Source organism: Mercenaria mercenaria, chromosome 13 (assembly GCF_021730395.1).
Source record: "Mercenaria mercenaria strain notata chromosome 13, MADL_Memer_1, whole genome shotgun sequence".
NCBI classification, from domain to species: domain Eukaryota; kingdom Metazoa; phylum Mollusca; class Bivalvia; order Venerida; family Veneridae; genus Mercenaria; species Mercenaria mercenaria.
This window is the reverse complement of record NC_069373.1, coordinates 21,499,972-21,520,315: the sequence shown is the minus strand read 5'-3', so window position 1 is coordinate 21,520,315 and position 20,344 is coordinate 21,499,972. Positions and strand designations below refer to the sequence as shown.

The following is a 20,344-nucleotide window of genomic DNA, read 5'->3' as shown; positions in this document are numbered from 1 at the left end:
AGCGTCCGTCGTCCGTGCGTGCGTGCGTGTGTCCGTCTGTGCGTAAACTTTTGCTTGTGACATCTCTAGAGGTCACATTTTTTATGGGATCTTTATGAAAGTTGGTCAGAATGTTCATCTTGATGATATCTAGGTCAAGTTCGAAACTGGGTCACATGCCATCAAAAACTAGGTCAGTAGGTCTAAAAATAGAAAAACCTTGTGACCTCTCTAGAGGCCATATATTTCACAAGATCTTCATGAAAATTGGTCAGAATGTTCACCTTGATGATAACTAGGTCAGGTTCGAAACTGGGTCACGTGCCATCAAAAACTAGGTCAGTAGGTCTAAAAATAGAAAAACCTTGTGACCTCTCTAGAGGCCATATATTTCACAAGATCTTATGAAGATTGGTCAGAATGTTCATCTTGATGATATCTAGGTCAAGTTCGAAACTGGGTCATGTGCCATCAATACTAGGTCAGTAGGTCTAAAAATAGAAAAACCTTCTGACCTCTCTAGAGGCCATATTTTTCAATGGATCTTCATGAAAATTGGTCAGAATGTTTACCTTGATGAAATCTAGGTCAAGTTCGAAACTGGATCACGTGGGTTAAAAACTAGGTCAGTAGATCTAAAAATAGAAAAACCTTGTGACCTCTCTAGAGGCCATATTTTTCACAAGATCTTCATGAATATTGGTCAGAATATTTACCTTGATGATATCTAGGTCAAGTTCGAAACTGGGTCACGTGCAGTCAAAAACTAGGTCAGTAGGTCTAAAAATAGAAAAACCTTGTGACCTCTCTAGAGGCCATATTTCTCAATGGATCTTCATGAAAATTTGTCAGAATGTTCAGCTTGATGATATCTAGGTCAGTTTCGTAACTGGGTCATGTGCGGTCAAAAACTAGGTCAGTAGGTTGAAAAATAGAAAAACCTTGTGACCTCTCTAGAGGCCATATTTTTCACGAGATCTTCATGAAAATTGGTGAGAATGTTCACCTTGATGATATTTAGGTCAAGTTTAAAAGTGGGTCACGTGCCTTCAAAAACTAGGTCATTAGGTCAAATAATAGAAAAACCTTGTGACCTCTCTAGAGGCCATATTTTTCAATGGATCTTCATGAAGATTGGTCAGAATTTTTTATCTTGATGATATCTAGGTCACATGTGCTCAAAAACTAGGTCACTATGTCAAATAATAGAAATAACGACGTCATACTCAGTTCAACACTGGGTCATGTGGGGATAGGTGAGCGATTCAGGACCATCATGGTCCTCTTGTTTATGGGTCACATGGCATTTATACACTGCTTTTGTGATAGTTGGATCTACAAGAATATCCATCCAACAAACTCGGCTTAGTCTGTATAGGAGAGGTAAAAATAGTGCAACACCTCTCATGCCCTCAAAAAACCATGCTGGCGATTAAAAGAAAAGCTGTTATAAATTGTTTTGTATGGACTCGACCTCTGGGATCCCAAATAACCAGAAGTACTAGCAACACTTTAGCCTGCTGTTGGCAATTGATTCTGCCGTTGTAAGCAGTGCAGACCAAGATCAGCCTTCAAGTCTGTGCAGGCTGATCATGGTCTGCACTATTTGCTGTTCAGTCATTAAATTTTCAACACCCCTTCAAATAATAAATGGTAAAGCCCAACTTGAATGATGGACCAGTCCATTTGAGAACTTTAGGAGGCTAAAGGTTGAACTGGCTTTTCTATTGTAGAAAGGAGATTTGCTTCCAAACCCTATTGATGTGGAATATTTTCTACTTAACTGTGACCTGGAATTAGTGGACAAAAAATCTAATGAGTTTAAGGTAAGATTTAAGGGATATTTGTTTGTTTCAGTGTAAGAACAGAGTGATAGCATTGAGTCCCATAACTCTGACATGTAGTTTGCAAATTTTTATCCCCTTTTGAACTTAAAAACTTCTGGTTAAAGTACTCTCTCTAAAACAAATGCAGATACTGGATTGAAACTGTGTAGATATTTTAACATTTATGGTAATATTCCTGCTTCTGGGACAACGATTTGAATAGTCAAGCATAGGCTGTATTATGGACAGCTCTTGTTTGTTTGCATTATAAATATTTGCTACCATAAGATGTTTTCTTATATTTTATTCTTATGTACATTTAAAAAAAATATTTTACAGATAATAGACACGTACACTAAGAATACAGGAGGCGGCTGGCGTACTGCTAAAATAAAAGATATCTGGAAAGTCAGCAGAATAGGGGAGGTAATCATGTTAACAATTCTTTTGTTTTTAACCAGGTTTTCCACCGATTGCAATGAAACTTGGTATATAGGTAGCTTGCATATATAGAGATAGAGTCTGGGATTGCATATGAGGTCAGTAGGGTGAAGGTTGCTAAAGATAGAAAAAATGGTTTCCTCTCAGTATTTTCAGTTTGCATTGATGTATTGAAATTCAACTTGTCCTATAGGTAGCTTATAGAAAAATCTTTGAACAACCTTTTCTCATGAACCACATGATGGATCTTCACCAAACTTGGCCTCAAGTATCCATGTATGGACCTCATTTATTAAAATAGTTTTACTTAGCCTTAGGGGCTGCATGAGCTTAAAATAGAAAAACCTTTGAACAATTTTCCAGCTTACCTGAGCAATAAGTTCAAAGGGTAAGCTGTTGTGATCACTCACCGTTCGTCATCTGTCAGTCTGTCTTCCATCTGTCCATCCACACTTTTCTTAAAAAAACATCTCTGAAACCGTTTTTGTCTCGCCCACTTTTAGTGGAAGTGAGACTAAGCGATCCAAATCTGGATGCGGTGACATCATCAACAATTGGGAATAACACCATTACATATATTTCTTTTAAACCTTGTAGGATGATTGAGAAACTAACTTAATACCCTCATAGTGAGTCTGGCTCCCTAGTGACCTTGAAGAAATTAGCATTTTTTAGATTTTTTTGATGCCTTTGAAAATTCACAAAAATGTCAATTTCTCAAAAACTGTTACCTGTATTTCTACCACTGGATGGATCTTCTAGAAACTTTGTCTATAGCATTCCTACATGGCCTTTCTTTGCTTGGGCCCTGTAAAGGGCCATGAGAGCTGAAAATAGAAAAAGCCTGTAAACTACTTGTCATGAACTGCTAGATGGATTGTGATGAACGTTGGCCTGTAGCATCCTTACATGGACCTCTCTCGAGTTTGATAAAAGAAGTTCTGCTTTGCCATTTGCACAAGGGCTGCCAGAACTGACAATACAAGAACCTTTACATGACCTCTTTTTTATGAACAGCTTGAAAGATCTTTGCTGAGCTTGGTCTGTAGTTTCCTTTGGTAGACTTTTCATGTCCTGCTTCAAAGAAGTGGGGGTATGTTGCTTTGCATGTGCCAGTCCATCTGTCGGTAGAGCAAACAGTTCCTTCTCAATAACTTGAGAACTACTTGACCTGGAGCCTTCAAGCTTGGTAGCATGATTGGGCTTATGAAGTAGATGACTTCTGTAATTTAGGGGATCAATCAGTCAAAGGTCAAGGTCATAGGGGCCTCAACCTTGAAAACAGTTTCTGCATAATAACTTCAGAAGCACTTGACCCAGAACCTTCAAACTTCACAGCATGATTAGGCTTATGAAGTTGGTGATCCGTAATATTTTTGGGGTAAGTAAGTCAAAGGTCACAGGGGCCTGAACCTTTAAAATGGTTTCAGCTCAATAAATTAAAAAACACTACCCAGAACCTTCAAACCGGATTGCATGATTTGGCTTATGAAGTGGATGACCCCTATTGTTTTTTGGTAAATAGGTCAAGGTCACAGTGACCTAAACATTGAAAACAAGTTCTGCATGAAAACTTGAGAACCTCCAATTTTGATAGCATGTTTTGGCTTATGAAGTATATGACCCCTATTGTTTTTTCGTTGTTAGTTAGTCAAAGGTCACAGCGGCCTGAACCTTGAAAACAGTTTCTGCTCAAAAACCTTAGAATCACTTGAACTAGAACCTTTAAACTTGGTAGCATGATTGGGCTTATGAAGTAGATGACCCCTATAGCTTTTGGGTTAAGTAGGTCAAAAGTCAAGGTCAAAGTGTTCATGGGTCTGAAAATGGGACAACCCGTCATTGGGGGCATAGGTGTTAACAAACAGCTTTTGTTTATTTTGACTGGCTGCTGGTAGGGGCTGCCAGAGCTTAAGTAGAAAAATGTTTGAACAACTGTTTCTCATGAACAACTTGATTGATCTTCATCAGACTTTATCTGTAGCATCCTCAAGTTTGTCCAGATGGTTATGGTTTTTGGTTTGTTGCATTGAATAGTACAAAAACCTTTAATGAACTGCTTAATAGTTTACCAAATGGTCAAAAGGTTGTGGTCCTCCTCAGGTCAGTCACTTAAGCCAATTAGAGCCTCTTTTAATTCCCATGTACTTTATCTTTAAAATTTGAAATCCCTACAAAAATGGTGATTTAGGCTGAAGTAGATACTAGTAAGGGAGATAAGTCTTACTTCATTCGAATTACATCTCCTTTGTTGTTACATCCCTTTAATGGCTAATGACTTTTATTGATTTGCAGGATCGGAGGTTTAAAGACCATGACAAGATCACTAATCGTAAACTGTTGTGGCATGGTACCAATGTGGCTGTTGTGGCAGCTATTTTAAAGAGTGGTTTGAGAATTATGCCTCACAGTGGTGGCAGAGTTGGATCTGGAATCTACTTTGCCTCGGAAAATTCAAAGTCTGCAGGATATGGTTTGACATTTTCTAATCTTCCTTTAATATCTCTATTTTGTTATACATATATTTATAATATATTTATAATATATTTATAATATATTTATAATACATTGGGGTAGGAGTGATTTCAAAGAGTTGGGGGTGGGGTCCAAGTAGGGGGCCTGCTAGCCAAACCTAAACATATTTTCCCTGAAACTTCTTGTTTGGACAACTAGTTTTTATGCCCCCGAAGGGAGGCATATAGTTTTTGAACCGTCTGTCCGTCTGTCGGTCCGTCAGTCTGTCGGTCTGTCAGTCTGTCCGCAATTTTCATGTCCGGTCCATATCTTTGTCATCGATGGATGGATTTTCAAATAATTTGGCCTGAATGTGTACCACAGTAAGACGACGTGTCGCGTGCAAGACCCAGGTCCGTAGCTCAAAGGTCAAGGTCACACTTAGACATTAAAGGATAGTGCATTGATGGGCGTGTCCGGTCCATATCTTTGTCATTGATGGATGGATTTTCAAATAACTTGGCATGAATGTGTACCACAGTAAGACGACATGTCGCGCGCAAGACCCAGGTCCGTAGCTCAAAGGTCAAGGTCACACTTAGACATTAAAGGATGGTGCATTGATGGGCGTGTCCGGTCCATATCTTTGTCATCGATGGATGGATTTTCAAATAACTTGGCATGAATGTGTACCACAGTAAGACGACGTGTCGCGCGCAAGACCCAGGTCCGTAGCTCAAAGGTCAAGGTCACACTTAGACATTAAAGGATAGTGCATTGATGGGCGTGTCCGGTCCATATCTTTGTCATTGATGGATGGATTTTCAAATAACTTGGCATGAATGTGTACCACAGTAAGACGACGTGTCGTGCGCAAGACCCAGGTCCGTAGCTCAAAGGTCAAGGTCACACTTAGACGTTAAAGGTCATTTTTCATGATAGTGCATTGATGGGCGTGTCCGGTCCATATCTTTGTCATTCATGCATGGATTTTAAAATAACTACGCATGAATGTGTGACACAGTAAGTCGACGTGTCGCGCGCAAGACCCAGCTCCGTAGGTCAAAGGTCCTAAACTCTAACATCGGCCATAACTATTCATTCAAAGTGCCATCGGGGGCATGTGTCATCCTATGGAGACAGCTCTTGTTTTGGTAAAAAGTTGTGTGTGTGTGGGGGGGGCGGGGGGAGGGGTGCAAAGCATATGCTGGCTCCCCACTCTTAAAATTTCCCCCCTCACCCTGCACCTACGTCTATGTTCTACTTCATAAAAGCAAATTAATTTTCTATTCATGCCTCAATTTCTTGCATTGACAAATGAAGTTTTTCTCAGCCTGTATTTAACATAGAATTGTTGAGAAAGGTTTGCATGTAAGCATGTTTCTCAGAAAAGCTAATGTGACCAAATGTTAGCCCTTTGGCATTATGAGATGACCACACGGATGTGGGTTAATTTTAGCAAAACTGTGAAATTTAGAAATTTTGATGAAAGTTTAACCTGTAAGCATGTTTCTCAGGAACTATTGTACTGAATGCTTTCAACTATTCATAAGCCTTTGGCATCATGAAATAACCATTTTAGCATGGTTCCATACTTTCATTTTACAAAATTATGCCCCCTTTTCAATTAAAAAAATTTCTGTAAGCTTTTATTAGATGTGACGGCTTCAAATAGTTGAGCATGCTGTCATTAGACAGCTCTTGTTCTTGGAGTTATATTGCTTCTGATAATTACACCCACACCAAACTTTGATGGGTTATATAGGAATCACTTTGTCCTGTCCATTCAAATATCTCCTCTGAAACTGTGTGGTGGAAGTTGAAACTTGGCTTAGATGTTCCTTGGGTGGTCTTCTTCCAAAATTGTTCAAACCACTTTGCTTGGTTGCACATAGGGGCCACCAGAGCTCTAAATAGAATTTTTTTCAAACAAAATCTCCTAAACCCCTGGTCTGATTGGAAATAATGTCACACTTATGTCCTGATGTAACTCTCTACCAAGATTGTTCAGAATAATCAGATTCTTCAAAAAACATGGTGGTCAGGGGGTTGATCACTTATAGTGGAAACTTTAAAAATCTTTTTGTATAAATTTGCTGGCTCCATTTTAAAATAATTTCGCACAAATGGTCCTTGTGTGACTCTTTTGCCAAGCATGTTCAAATTATTCAATTTCGTCAAAGAACATGGCAGCCAGGGGGTATGGTCACTTTTCCTTATTATGTATTTAGTGGAAACCTTAATAACCTTCTTATGTGAACCTGCTGGCTAGATTTTAAAATAATTTCACACAAATGGTCCTTTTATGATCCTTTACCAAGAGTGTTCAGATATCATAATTTGCCAAAAAGCAGGGCCACCAGAAGATGTTGGCACTTTTCCCTGTATATAGTGGAAACTATTAGGAATAATCTTGTATGAAACTGTTTGTTTGTTTTTGGGTTTAACGCTGTTTTTCCACAGTATTTCAGTCATGTAACGGCGGGCAGTTAACCTAACCAGTGTTCCTGGATTCTGTACCAGTACAAACCTGTTCTCAGCAAGTAACTGCCAACTTCCCCACATGAATCAGAAGTGGAGGACCAATGATTTCAGACAGAATGTCGTTTATCAAATAGTCACGCAGAACATATGCTCCGCCCGAGGATCTAACTCGCGATCCCGCGATCCATAGACCAATGCTCTACCTACTGAGCTAAGCGGGCGGGACTGTACGAAACTGTTGGTCTGAAACTGTCAGTCTGATTTTAATGTAATTTCACACAAATGGTCCTTGTGTGACCTACTACCAAGATTATTCAAATTATTCTGATTTTTCATAAAACATAGCATGCTTGGGGTGTGGTCATGTTTCCCTGTATGTATATATTTGAAACTTTAAATATCTTAAATATTGTTGGTCTATATGAAATCTAGTTCAAGTTAAAAGGTGGAGTACCTGAGGTCAAAAATTATGTCACTTGGTCAAATCATTGAAAAACTGGGTTAATTACCTGCCTGATTTACATATAACATGGTCATAATGTTTTTCTCTGTGAAATATAGGCCAGATTAGATACTAGGTTATTTAGGGTAAGAACTGTTAGGCAAGAGATACAGGGCCTTCAGGGCTTTCTTGTTATGAAACTTCACAGCGGTGGAATATTTCTCCTTCAAGGAAGGATATACATGTCTGCAGACATGATAGTACATGAAATGTTTTTATATTCTAGTTGGTACAGTAGGGAAGACAGGTATTATGTTCCTGAATGAAGTTGCATTGGGCAAGGAAAAACACGTTGATACCAACCAGAGCCACCTGAAAGCGGCCCCAGCAGGACATGATTGTGTAATTGCACAGGGAAATACTGAGCCAGGTAGGCAATTGATGTCTTGTATGGTCTGCCTGTCTTACCTTACTTTGATTGCTATAGATAGAAAGGATTTGTGTTAATTTTGCACAATTGAATGTGTTGTAAAATATTGTATACCAGACCTCATTATCAGGTGAAATAATAGACTATCATAGGTGAGCACATATGGTGTATAGTTTTACATCAAGAAAACAGTTTTCACCAGGACTTAAAATTTCCAGTTTTTGGTGGCATATTGCGTTGCTGCTGTCCATATGTCCGTCCATCCATCTGTATGTCCCAAAATCTTGTGTGTCAAACTCGTCCCACACTATTAGCCTGGTTTTCTTCAAACTTACATGGATGAACAAGCTTGATATGTAGATGATCATATAGGAAGGAACTTTTTCTGTGACCATTTTTAGCTCACCTGTCACAAAGTGACAAGGTGAGCTATTGTGACCACTTGATGTCCGTCGTGCGTAGTCCGTCGTGCAATTTCTAAAAAAATCTTCTTGAAAACCACTGGACAGAATTACACCAAACTTCACAGGAATGATCCTTGGGTGGCCCCCTTTCAAAATTATTCAAATAATTGAATTCCATGCAGAACTCTGGTTGCCATGGCAACTGAAAGGAAAAACTTTAAAAATCTTCTTGTCCAAAACCACAGGGCCTAGGGCTTTGATATCTGGTGTGAAGCATCATCTAGTGGTCCTCTACCAAAATTGTTCAAATTATCCCACTAGGGTCAAATATGGCCCCGCCCAGGGGGTCTAATGGATTATATAGACTTATATAGGGAAAACTTGGAAAATCTTCTTGTACAAAACCACATGGCCTAGGGCTTTGATATTTGGTATGTAGCATCATCTAGTGGTCCTCTACCAAGATTGTTCAAATTATCTCCCTAGGGTCAAATGTGGCCCCACCCCAGGGGTCACATGGTTTACATAGACTTATATAGGAAAAATAGTTTAAAAATCTTCTTGTCTGAAACCACAACACTTAGACCTTTGATCTTTGGTTTGTAACATTGTCTTATGGTCCTCAACCAAAGTTGTACCCCTTGGGGGAAAAGAGGCCCTGCCCTGGGGGTCCCAGGTTTTATATAGACTTAAATAGGAAAAAGCTTTAAAAATCTTTTTGTCTGAAACCATACGACCTAGGCTTTTGATATGTGGTATGATGCATTGTCTAGTAGTCCTCTACCAAAATTGTTCAAATTATGCCCCTGGGGTTAAAAGAGGCCCCGCCTTGGGGTCACTTAGTAAAAAATCATCTGATCCTATTTCAAAGACTGTTTAATTATAATTACCTGATGACCCCAAGTAATATGATGTCACTTGACTGTGACCTTGACCTACTGACCTATTTTCTTGTTTTTTAAGATACAGCCTTGAAATTTTGATGACATACAGTTTTGCACACAAATCGTAAAACTGAATTTCATTGACCATGAATGTGACCTACTGACTTTCTTAATATTATATCGTCAGTTTGACATTTGAAACATCTAGCTCATTTTACTCAGGTGAGCGATCCAGAGTCATCATGACTTGCTTGTTATTGCAGTTCTGGCCGTTTGATACTTTTGCTGTATAAAAATAGAAAATATCTTTTATGTCCAACTCCTCAAACACTATTGGAAGAATATGCTTTAAAGTTTCACAGATGAAGGACATTGATATGAAGATAACCATAGATAATGGATTTTATGCCCCAGAAGGTGGGCATTTTAAAATCGCACTGTCCATCCTTCTTTCCATGTAACTTTGTGTCCGGGCTATAACTCTGTCATTCATAAAGGGACTTTTGAAATAACTTGGCAAAATGTTCACCATAATGGGACAACATGTCTTTCACAAGACGCAGACCCCTAGCTCCAAGGTCAAGGTCACACTTAGAGGTTAAAGATTTAACAGGGTCTGTTTCGTGTCCGGTCCATAACTCTGCCATCCATGAAGAGATTTTGAAATAACTTGACATAAATGTTAACCATAATGAGCCAACATGTCTTGCACAAGACCCAGACCCCTAGCTCATAGGTCAAGGTCACACTTAGAGGTCAAAGGTTAACAGGGTCTGTTTCGTGTCTGGTCCATAACTCTGACATTGATGAAGGGATTTTGAAATAACTTGGCATAAATGTTCCCCACAATGACACAATGTGCCTTGCTTAAGATCCAGATCTGTAGCTGTTAGGTCAAGGTCACACTTAGAGGTTAAAGGTTAACATGGTCTGTTTCTTGTCTGGATTATAACTCTGCTATCGATAAAGGGATTTTAAAATACCTTGGTATAGATGTTTCCTATATTGAGATGACATGCCGTGCACAAGACATAGACCCCTAGCTCCAAGGTCAAGGTAACACATAGAAGTCAAAGGTTTGTCTCGTCTGGTCAATAACTCTGCCATTTATTAAGGGATTTGAAATTTGAAAATAATTTGACACAGATGTTAACCATATTGAGAAGGAGTGTCACCCTTATGACTCTGGTCTCTAGGGTCAAGGTCAAGGTCACAAAATGATGTGTGTTTTATTTGCTCAGACAACTGTAGCATTCTTGGGCATGCTTCGGGGGCATTTGTCACCAGTAGTGACAGCTCTTGTTTTCTGTGGCAATTTTTTCTAGAATTATGGCCCTTTCTTAATTTCACAAAATAGGCCATAGTGAAGAAATTTGGTGTGTTCAACTCCTCATGCACTTTTTGAAAGAATTGGTTCAAAGACTTTAAGTTGCTCAGATGCACAACATTACCTGAATACAATTTACTTCAAACTTTCCGTGGAACATCCTTTTTGTGAAGATTGTTTATTCATGTACTAAACACTTTGCTATTAAGAGGATGGTGCCAGTATGTGAGGGCATCCCTGTTCTATGAATACAATTATTGTTATTTTTGGAGTAAACATGTCCTGAAACACATACCTAATTTTAAAATGATATGCTTTTCAAGTTCACCTGAGCACAAAGTGCTCAAGGAGAGCTGTATCCATCTTCATGCATCCCTTACACTTAGCATGAAAGGTAACCATTATGGTTCAACATAAATGAAACTTGCTCAGAATGTTTGTCTTAAAGTTTATGAAATCTAAGACGAGTTTGAAACTGTATTATCTGTTTTACACTTTGTCATAAATCATAAAAAAAAATAGAAAAAATGTTGTTAACACACTGATAGCCACATTTTCTATAAAACTTTGTCAGAATGTGTCAGACTTGAAAGTAGTTCATCTGAGATTAAAAACTAGGTCACTAGGTTAAATTATAGAAAAACCTTGTTAACCCACACGAAGGCACATGTTCTTCCTGGTGTTCATGAAACTTTTTTTATTATTTGTCACATGGTTGTTATAAAATATTACTTAGATCCATGTCTGAAACTAGGTTAATATCACACTTAATAGTTCATTTTCATGAAATATTGTCAGAATGTTTGTCTATAAAATCTAAGTGAAGTTAGAAATGTTTTTGATTAGGGTGAAAAACTTGGTCAGTATGTCAGATCAGTGTAAAACTTGCTTATTTTCCTAATTGATTAACATATAGCATGGTTACAATGTTTATTTTAATGAAATCTAAGTAAAACTAGATACTAGGTTATCTGGGATAAGAACAAAGTCAAGTGAGTGATACAGGGTTTCCCTCTTGTTAGATCACTTGAGCACAAAATGCTTGGGATGAGCTTTTGGGATCACTCACATGTCTGTCCACACCTTGTTACGAACATCATCTCGTATGAAACCTCTGTTGTCAGGTGGTTAAGGTTGCTGACTTCAAATCACTTGCCCCTTCTGATGTGGGTTCAAGCCTCACTCTGGCATTAAATTCTTCATGTGATGAAGCCATTCAGCTGGCTTATGGAAGGTCAGTAATTCTACCCAGGTGACCATCCACCAAGATTATACATATTTTACATGTCCATGTTCAGACCAGTTTTCAAAGCAGTTTTGGCAAAAATACTTCTTGAAATACTTTGTACAAGTATTACAGGTACTCTGTACCTGTTTCAGTGGTGAAACACAGGTGAGCGATCTAAGGTCATCAGATCCCTATTCTCTGATGTAATGTATATACTAAATAAGTTTTCTTTTTTTCAGATCCTAAACAAAATACAACCTTGACCTTTGATGGTAAGAAGGTAGTTGTACCACAGGGGAAAGCCATCCCAAACCCGGGCTGGTCCCACAGTCACTTTTCGCAAAGTGAATATCTTATATACAAGGAAAGTCAGAATCGAATCCGTTATTTGCTCCTGATGGATTTCTAATTCAGATGTATTGAGAAACTTCCTAACATTTCCTTTACATGACTTGGCACATGAGTGGTAATCCAGATCATATTTTGTTTGTTTTGATTTATTCTTACCTTCGTAATGCAGTAACCATGAAATCATCAAATTTCGTGTCTTTGTTTTAAATAATGATCATTTTGTAGGGATATGAATTCATAGACTTCAAGTTTGGAATATAAAATAAATGGGAATTTTAGTAGTTTGATAGAACTAAATTTCATGGGTTGACTTTAACTATGAAATCAATGAAATTTTAGTCCAACACGAATATTAATTGTTTCATAGTATTAGTATTTTTCTTAATAATTGTAAAAGCAGGTGACAGAACTGACTGAATAAAGATTTCGCACATTTTGTTATTACAGTTAAACTTGTTGACTCATACTCAGATAACTCCAACACCACCCTTTAAATTTTTTACAATAACTCGAACCAATTTTGTCGGTCACGAAGAGTTTGAGTTAACAAAGTTTGACTGTAATTTGAACATTGACCGGTACTTTGTGATATTTATGTCTCCCCCAGGAGACATATTGTTTTTGCCCTGTCTGTCCGTCCGTACGTCACACTTCATTTCCAAACAATAACTGGAGAACCATTTGACCTAGAACCTTCAAACTTTATAGGGTTGTAGGGCTGCTGGAGTAGACGACCCCTATTGTTTTTGGGGTCACTCTGTCAAAGGTCAAGGTCACAGGGGCCTGAACATTGAAAACCATTTCCGATCAATAACTAGAGAACCACTTGACCAAGAACGTTGAAACTTCATAGGATGATTGGTCAATTGATTTTGGGGTCACTCCGTCAAAGGTCAAGGTCACAGGGGCCTGAACATTGAAAACCATTTCCGATCATTAACTAGAGAACCACTTGACCCAGAACGTTGAAACTTCATAGGATGATTGGTCATGAAGAGTAGATGACCCCTATTGATTTTGGGGTCACTCTGTCAAAAGTCAAGGTCACAGGGGCCTGAACATTGAAAACCATTTCCGGTCAGTAACTTGAGAACCACTTGACCCAGAATGATGAAACTTCATAGATGATTGGTCATGCAGAGTAGATGACCCCTAACGATTTTGGGATCACTCTGTTAAAGGTCAAGGCCACAGGGGCCTGATCAATAACTTGAGAACCACTTGACCCAGAATGATTGAACATGCAAAGTAGATGACCCCTATTGATTTTGGGGTCAGTCAATTAAAGGTCAAGGTCACAGTGGCCTGTTCATGTAAAATCATTTTTTGGAAATAACTTGAGAACCACTTGACCTACAATGTTGAAACTTAATAGGATGATTGGACATGCAGACTAGATGACCCCTATTTAATTTGAGGTCACTTGATCAAAGGTCAAGGTCACAGGAGCCTGAACAGTGACTTGAGAACCACTAGGCCAAGAGTGTTGAAATTTAGCGGGATGACTGGACATGCCAAGTAGATGATCCCTATTGCAGCCAACCATCAGTGTCTCTTTGACTTTCGCTCCTGACCCCTATTGACTTCTTGCCTATAGGACTTTGCATTTGGGGAGACATGCGCTTTTTTACAAAAACATTTTCTAGTTTATACTTTTATTCTGGCTTATAAGAAAAGATCAAAGGAGACATTGAAAATACAAACTTTATAAAAGCTGGAGCAAGTTTGAAATGGTTCAGAACTATCCAGCAAGGATAAAGACTTGTATGTGAACTGCCTGCAATTTTCTTGTGGTAATTAACTATCAGAAATGTGCCCAGACATTGACAGCACACTGTTATTCAATTATCAGTACAGTTCAACAAACAGTCAACTCTAAAAATAATCAGGTATTCTGATAAACAAATGTTTAGCCTCAGCATTCCTGGGTATGACTGAAAAAAGTGATAATGAAGGTTTTTAATTGTTTGGCAGTTAATTACAGTCAACATCGTACTTGCGACCACCTATTAAGCGATTTTTAGCTCGACTATTCATAGAATAGTAGAGCTATTGGACTCGCCCATGCGTCGGCGTCCGCGTCCGCGTCGGTGCCCGTGTCCGCGTCCCGATTTGGTTAAGTTTTTGTATGTAAGCTGGTATCTCAGCAACCACTTGTGGGAATGGATTGAAACTTCACACACTTATTCACTGTGATAAACTGACTTACATTACACAGGTTCCATAACTCTGTTTTGCTTTTTTACAAAATTATGCCCCTTTTTTGACTTAGAAATTTTTGGTTAAGGTTTTGTATGTAAGCTGGTATCTCAGTAACCACTTGTGGGAATGGATTGAAACTTCACACACTTATTTACTGTGATAAACTGACTTACATTGCACAGGTTCCATAACTCTATTTTGCTTTTTTACAAAATTATGCCCCTTTTTTGACTTAAAATTTTTTGGTTAAGGTTTTGTATGTAAGCTGGTATCTCAGTACTCACTAATGGGAATGGATTGAAACTTCACACACTTGTTCACTGTCATGATCTGACAAGCCCAAAGCAGGTCCCATAACTTTATTTTGCTTTTTTACAAAATTATGCCCCTTTTTCAACATAGAAATTTTTGGTTAAGTTTTTGTATGTAAGCTGGTATCTCAGTATCCACTAATGGGAAAGGATTGAAACTTCACACACTAGTTCACTGTCATGAGCTGATAAGCACTATGCAGGTTCCATAACCCTATTTTACTTTTTTACTAAATTATGCCCCTTTTTCGACTTTCTTATTCATTCAAGCGACAAGGCTGTTAAATAGTCGAGCGTTGCTGTCCTCCGACAGCTCTTGTTTATTGAACGACCGGTCAGAATCCCTCCCGAATGTTTACAGTACATAAATTCATTCTATTAAACGACTTTTTTATTTAACGACTAGCGACCACATAAATGTAGTCCCAACAGGTAAAATATTCGACAAAAGTATCTATTAAGTAACCGGGTACCTAATTCCTGCTGGGCATTTCTTCACCTCTGTTCTTGGCGAGTAGCTTTTGCACCTGACTGAATGCAATTAACTTCGTTCACGATCTTAAAACAGATTTTGAAATCATACATGCAGTTTTTCGCCATCATGGCATCCACATCGGCTAAACGAAAAGTACATTAATATTAAAAAATAACTTTTCTCTTCATCTGACTGAAATTCATTAAGAGACCGTTCCATTAAAAGACCACTTTTTAGCAGTCCCTTGGGTGGTCTCTTGATACAGCGTCGACTGTATTTTGTTTGTTTCCTGAAATCTAGGATAAGTGCTGAGCTAAGCATGTTGCTATGTTTTAATATTCTTGAAATTTGTTAATTGCTTAGCCACGGGTGTTTCTCTCCAAGATGAATTTGTTTCCAGATTTCAGTCAAACTAAAATGCATGATTTTCTTTAAATGTAAGTGAAGCAATATAAGATTTTAATTAGATTGTCAGATTTATGTCAAAACTCAACGAAAGTGACCAAAATATATCTGAGCCGCACCATGAGAAAACCAAGATAGTGCACTTGCGACCAGCATGAATCTAGACCAGCCTGCGCATCCGCGCAGTCTGGTCAGGATCCATGCTGTTCGCTTTCAAAGCCTATTGCAATTAGAGAAACCATTAGGTTTGGATCCATATTGGTTGCAAATGCACTATGTTGGTTTTCTCATAGTGCGGCTCATCTGTCTTTGTACATTATAAAGTGAAAACTGTGCTATCTATGGGGTTTTGAGTCAATCTTTATTTTATAAATAAAATGTGAAGAAGTCTTGTTACTCTGTCAGTTTTTGCTAAAATTATTTTGAAAAATGTAAGATTAAAGGTGAGCACAGTTGTGCAGTGCAACAAATTGTACCTATGTATGATCTTTTATTACTGTATATACGTTTTTTCTGTTTTGAAAAATCATGATATATTATTTTTAGCTCACCTGTCACAAAGTGACAAGGTGAGCTTTTGTGATCGCGTGGCGTCCGTCGTCCGTCCGTCAGTCCATCCGTCTGTGCGTGCGTGCGTGCGTGCGTAAACTTTTGCTTGTGACCACTCTAGAGGTCACATTTTTCATGGGAACTTTAAGTTGGTCAGAATGTTCATCTTGATGATATCTAGGTCAAGTTCGAAACTGGGTCACGTGGGGTTAAAAACTAGGTCAGTAGATCTAAAAATAGAAAAACCTTGTGACCTCTCTAGAGGCCATATTTCTCAATGGATCATCATGAAAATTAGTCAGAATGTTCACCTTGATGATATCTAGGTCAAGTTTGAAACTGGGTCACGTGCAGTCAAAATCTAGGTCAGTAGGTCTAAAAATAGAAAAACCTTGTGACCTCTCTTGAGGCCATATTTTTCATGGGATCTTTATGAAAATTGGTCAGAATGTTCATCTTGATGATATCTAGGTCAAATTCAAAACTTGGTCACGTGCGGTCTAAAACTAGGTCAGTAGGTCTAAAAATAGAAAAACCTTGTGACCTCTCTAGAGGCCATATTTCTCAATGGATCTTCATGAAAATTTGTCAGAATGTTCACCTTGATGATGTCTAGGTCAAGTTCGAAACTGGGTCACATGTGGTCAAAAACTAGGTCAGTAGGTCTAAAAATAGAAAAACTTTGTGACCTCTCTAGAGGCCATATTTTTTATGGGATCTTTATGAAAATTAGTCAGATTGTTCACCTTGATGATATCTAGATAAAATTCGAAACTGGGTCACGTGCAGTCAAAAACTAGGTCAGTAGTTCTAAAAATAGAAAAACCTTGTGACCTCTCTAGAGGCCATATTTCTCGATGGATCTTCATGAAAATTGGTGAGAATGTTCAACTTGATGATATCCAGGTCAAATTCCAAACTGGGTCACGTGCGGTCAAAAACAAGGTCAGTAGGTCTAAAAATAAGAAAAACCTTGTGACCTCCCTAGAAGCCATATTTTTCAATGGATCTTCATGAAAATTAGTGAGAATGTTCACCTTGATGATATCTAGGTCAAGTTCAAAACTGGGTCATGTTCGGTCAAAAACTAGGTCAGTAGGTCTAAAAATAGAAAAACCTTGTGACCTCTCTAGAGGCCATATTTTTCATGAGATCTTCATGAAAATTGGTGAGAATGTTCACCTTGATGATATCTAGGTCATTTTCAAAAGTGGGTCACGTGCCTTCAAAAACTAGGTCATTAGGTCAAATATTAGAAAAACCTTGTGACCTCTCAAGTCATATTTTTCAATGGATCTTCATGAAAATTGGTCAGAATTTTTATCTTGATGATATCTAGGTCACATGTGCTCAAAAACTAGGTCACTATGTCAAATAATAGAAATAACAACGTCATACTCAGTTCAAAACTGGGTCATGTGGGGATAGGTGAGCGATTCAGGACCATCATGGTCCTCTTGTTTATTTGAAGACAAGCCTCTAATGTTCTAATTATTATGGGGTCAAACAATATGCATTTTACAGTGATTTTGCCATGACCAGATGATGAGTTAAGTGAAGAGTAGTGTTTGAATCATTTGAATTCAAGCGAAAAAAAGTTTGACTGTATTCTAAACTGCTTTGAATATGTATCATAAATATAGAAATATGTACTGGTACTTTAAATAATAGATAAAATTTGGTATATTATAGAAATATTTCATATTTTGATTTTGTGACACTTTCTATGAACGTAAGTGTTTTGTAGATTTAAAGTTAACATTTAGCAGTATATTACTGAAAAACTGCGACCTGTACATGTAAGTTTGAAAGCGCATGACCATGCTCCTGCAAACACAACAAATCTTATTACAGTTAAAACTTGGAATATCGAATTCCAAGGTATTGGGCGTCTTACTTCGAGATAAATGAAATTCTACTTAAACGATACTTTGTGCAGTTGTACGCATGTTTTCAGGTAAGGACTTGAAAATGTCTTCGGGATAGCCGAAAGTTTGAGATGATTGAACTCGAGATAGAGAGTTTCAACTATATTGCATTAAAATCACTTAAATACATTTTTAAAAACAAATCAGCAATGAAATAATAATGATTTTCAAGTAAGTGTTATGCATCCATGCAGTATTAGAGCTTGTAAGAACATTAACAAATATGTAAAAGAATATTTAACCACTAAAACAAATTTCTTCTGTAAGAAATATAATACATTTATCTTTTTTTAATTTTTAGTCAAGGAAGATAACTTTTCATTGTGTACTGGTTTTGCATTTGTATACTTCCAAACTCATCAGACGTATATAGCACAAACGTATAACCAGCATTTTGTATAAGAGTCGTGTATTTTTGTTTTCGGTACAACTGTCCTTCTGATTATACTTAGTCACATTGTATTACTTTGTCATAGTTATGATTAAAAAGCAATTCTATGGTAACTAGACCATTATTTTGAATGCTGATATTGCTAAGTTACATACTATTACCACATGTCTGTGATGTTTGTTTTGTTCTTTTATAATGACTATTTACATTATAAAACATTTATTGACGTGCATGTTTTTGCTTCTTTATACATATTTATCTTTCTTGTATTTCTATTTTTTATCTTGTGTTAAATTGTTGATTTATTGATTGATTTTACTAACACACTTTTAAATACATTGTTTTCTTACGGTATACAATTATTTACATCTGTTGTGTATTTTTATTTTGCATTGATATGAAAAATATTGTTAAGATTGTTTTATTTAACAAATAGTCAACTTTCGAGTGGTTGGTCTCCTGATTTATTATGGTTCAGAGTTCAGATGTGTAGGAATTGAACCACAAGAGCGTTAGCTCAAGTGGTTTGATATTGAAGCATCTGAATGAAGAACTGTGGTAAATAAGACAACAAACCACATGAAGGCCTTGATTATACCCATTCTTACATCTTCACCGAAATATCTTGATAAAAATCATGCTGGTTTCATTAACAGAGTAGTAATGAACTTGATGCTATTTGAAGTAGTAATTCTTTCATATTGATCTGCACATTTACCGAGTTAAGCAAAAATACCTGTATGTTTCTATTTAAACTTTTTAGTTTCGTTGTATTAGCCATGCTGATTATCCATTTAAAATACCTTTCAATACTCAAAATATCTCGAGGAGCAACTCCATTTGTGTTCAAAACGGTCATAATTCTTTCTATATTTAATATGAGTTACGATAGTTTTCTGTTAAACCCTTGAAATATCCAGGAGTGTTTATTTTTTTAATTCATTAAAGATCTAATGTCATCATTTAAATTTTTTAACATATAAGTACTAGTTGTAAGGAAGACTTACTCAGATTAATAGACACTAAATTCTGTGTTTTTGTTACTGTTGTTGATGTAACTTTGTGTTTGTTTCTTGTTGGAACTATCTAGGGTAAACATACAGACTTGCAATTTGGCCTTGAACCTAGTGTGAAATAGTTTTAAGTTGTTAGAGTTTGTTGTAAACTGTCATTAACCTTAATAAAGGTATATCAGATTAATCTTTTAGTACAGTGAGTGATATTTATTAAAAATCCATGTAACCATTTTCTAGATGTTAACTGTTAGAATATTTTAGAACTAAAGAATTAACCAGTTTTTAGTCTGTTAACATGTATTTAATGATAGATTTCTTATAGAAAATAAAGAAAAAAACTTTATGAAGTGTTTACCTTTTCAGTATGGGAAATTACTATATCACTGATAACCATGATTCGTTGAATCATGAATGGTAATATCTATGTTAAGTAGAGACTCACCCTAAGCCCTCTTTATACAAGGGAACTCTTTATACAAGGGAAACAATCTGTTTATAGAGTGGAACTAGAAGATGCTTTTGTAGAAAAGCGCATGACCCCCAAAAGCATAGTAGTAATGGGTAAGAAGTCAATAGCAGACGGGAGGGAAAACCAGAGACAAAGATGGTTGGCTTAGTGGTTGAAATGCAATAGGGATCGTCTACTCCAAACACCCCATAAAGTTTCCATGTTCTGGGTCAAGTGGACTGGAAATGGCTTTCCATGCTGTGATCCATGTGACCTTGACCTATGATCAAGTGACCCCAAAATCTACAGGGGTCATCTACTCTGCAAATCCAGTCATCTTATGAAGATTCAACGTTCTGGGTAAAGTGG

The 20,344-nt window shown here is 37.3% G+C and overlaps 1 protein-coding gene across 2 annotated transcripts in view; it reads left to right on the top strand.

Annotated features, from left to right (window-relative positions):
- The window catches only part of LOC123529434 (protein mono-ADP-ribosyltransferase PARP3-like), a 47,271-nt gene extending 27,401 nt beyond the window's left edge, over window positions 1–19,870 (top strand). For both annotated transcript variants that reach the window (XM_045309763.2, XM_045309764.2), the window contains exons 8-12: window positions 1,713–1,805; window positions 2,145–2,231; window positions 4,542–4,719; window positions 7,913–8,056; window positions 12,139–19,870. In XM_045309763.2, coding sequence (XP_045165698.2) covers window positions 1,713–1,805; window positions 2,145–2,231; window positions 4,542–4,719; window positions 7,913–8,056; window positions 12,139–12,308 — 672 coding nt within the window. In that variant the 3' untranslated portion in view covers window positions 12,309–19,870. The remainder of the gene's footprint in view (window positions 1–1,712; window positions 1,806–2,144; window positions 2,232–4,541; window positions 4,720–7,912; window positions 8,057–12,138) is intronic.
- Window positions 19,871–20,344: the final 474 nt, after the last annotated feature.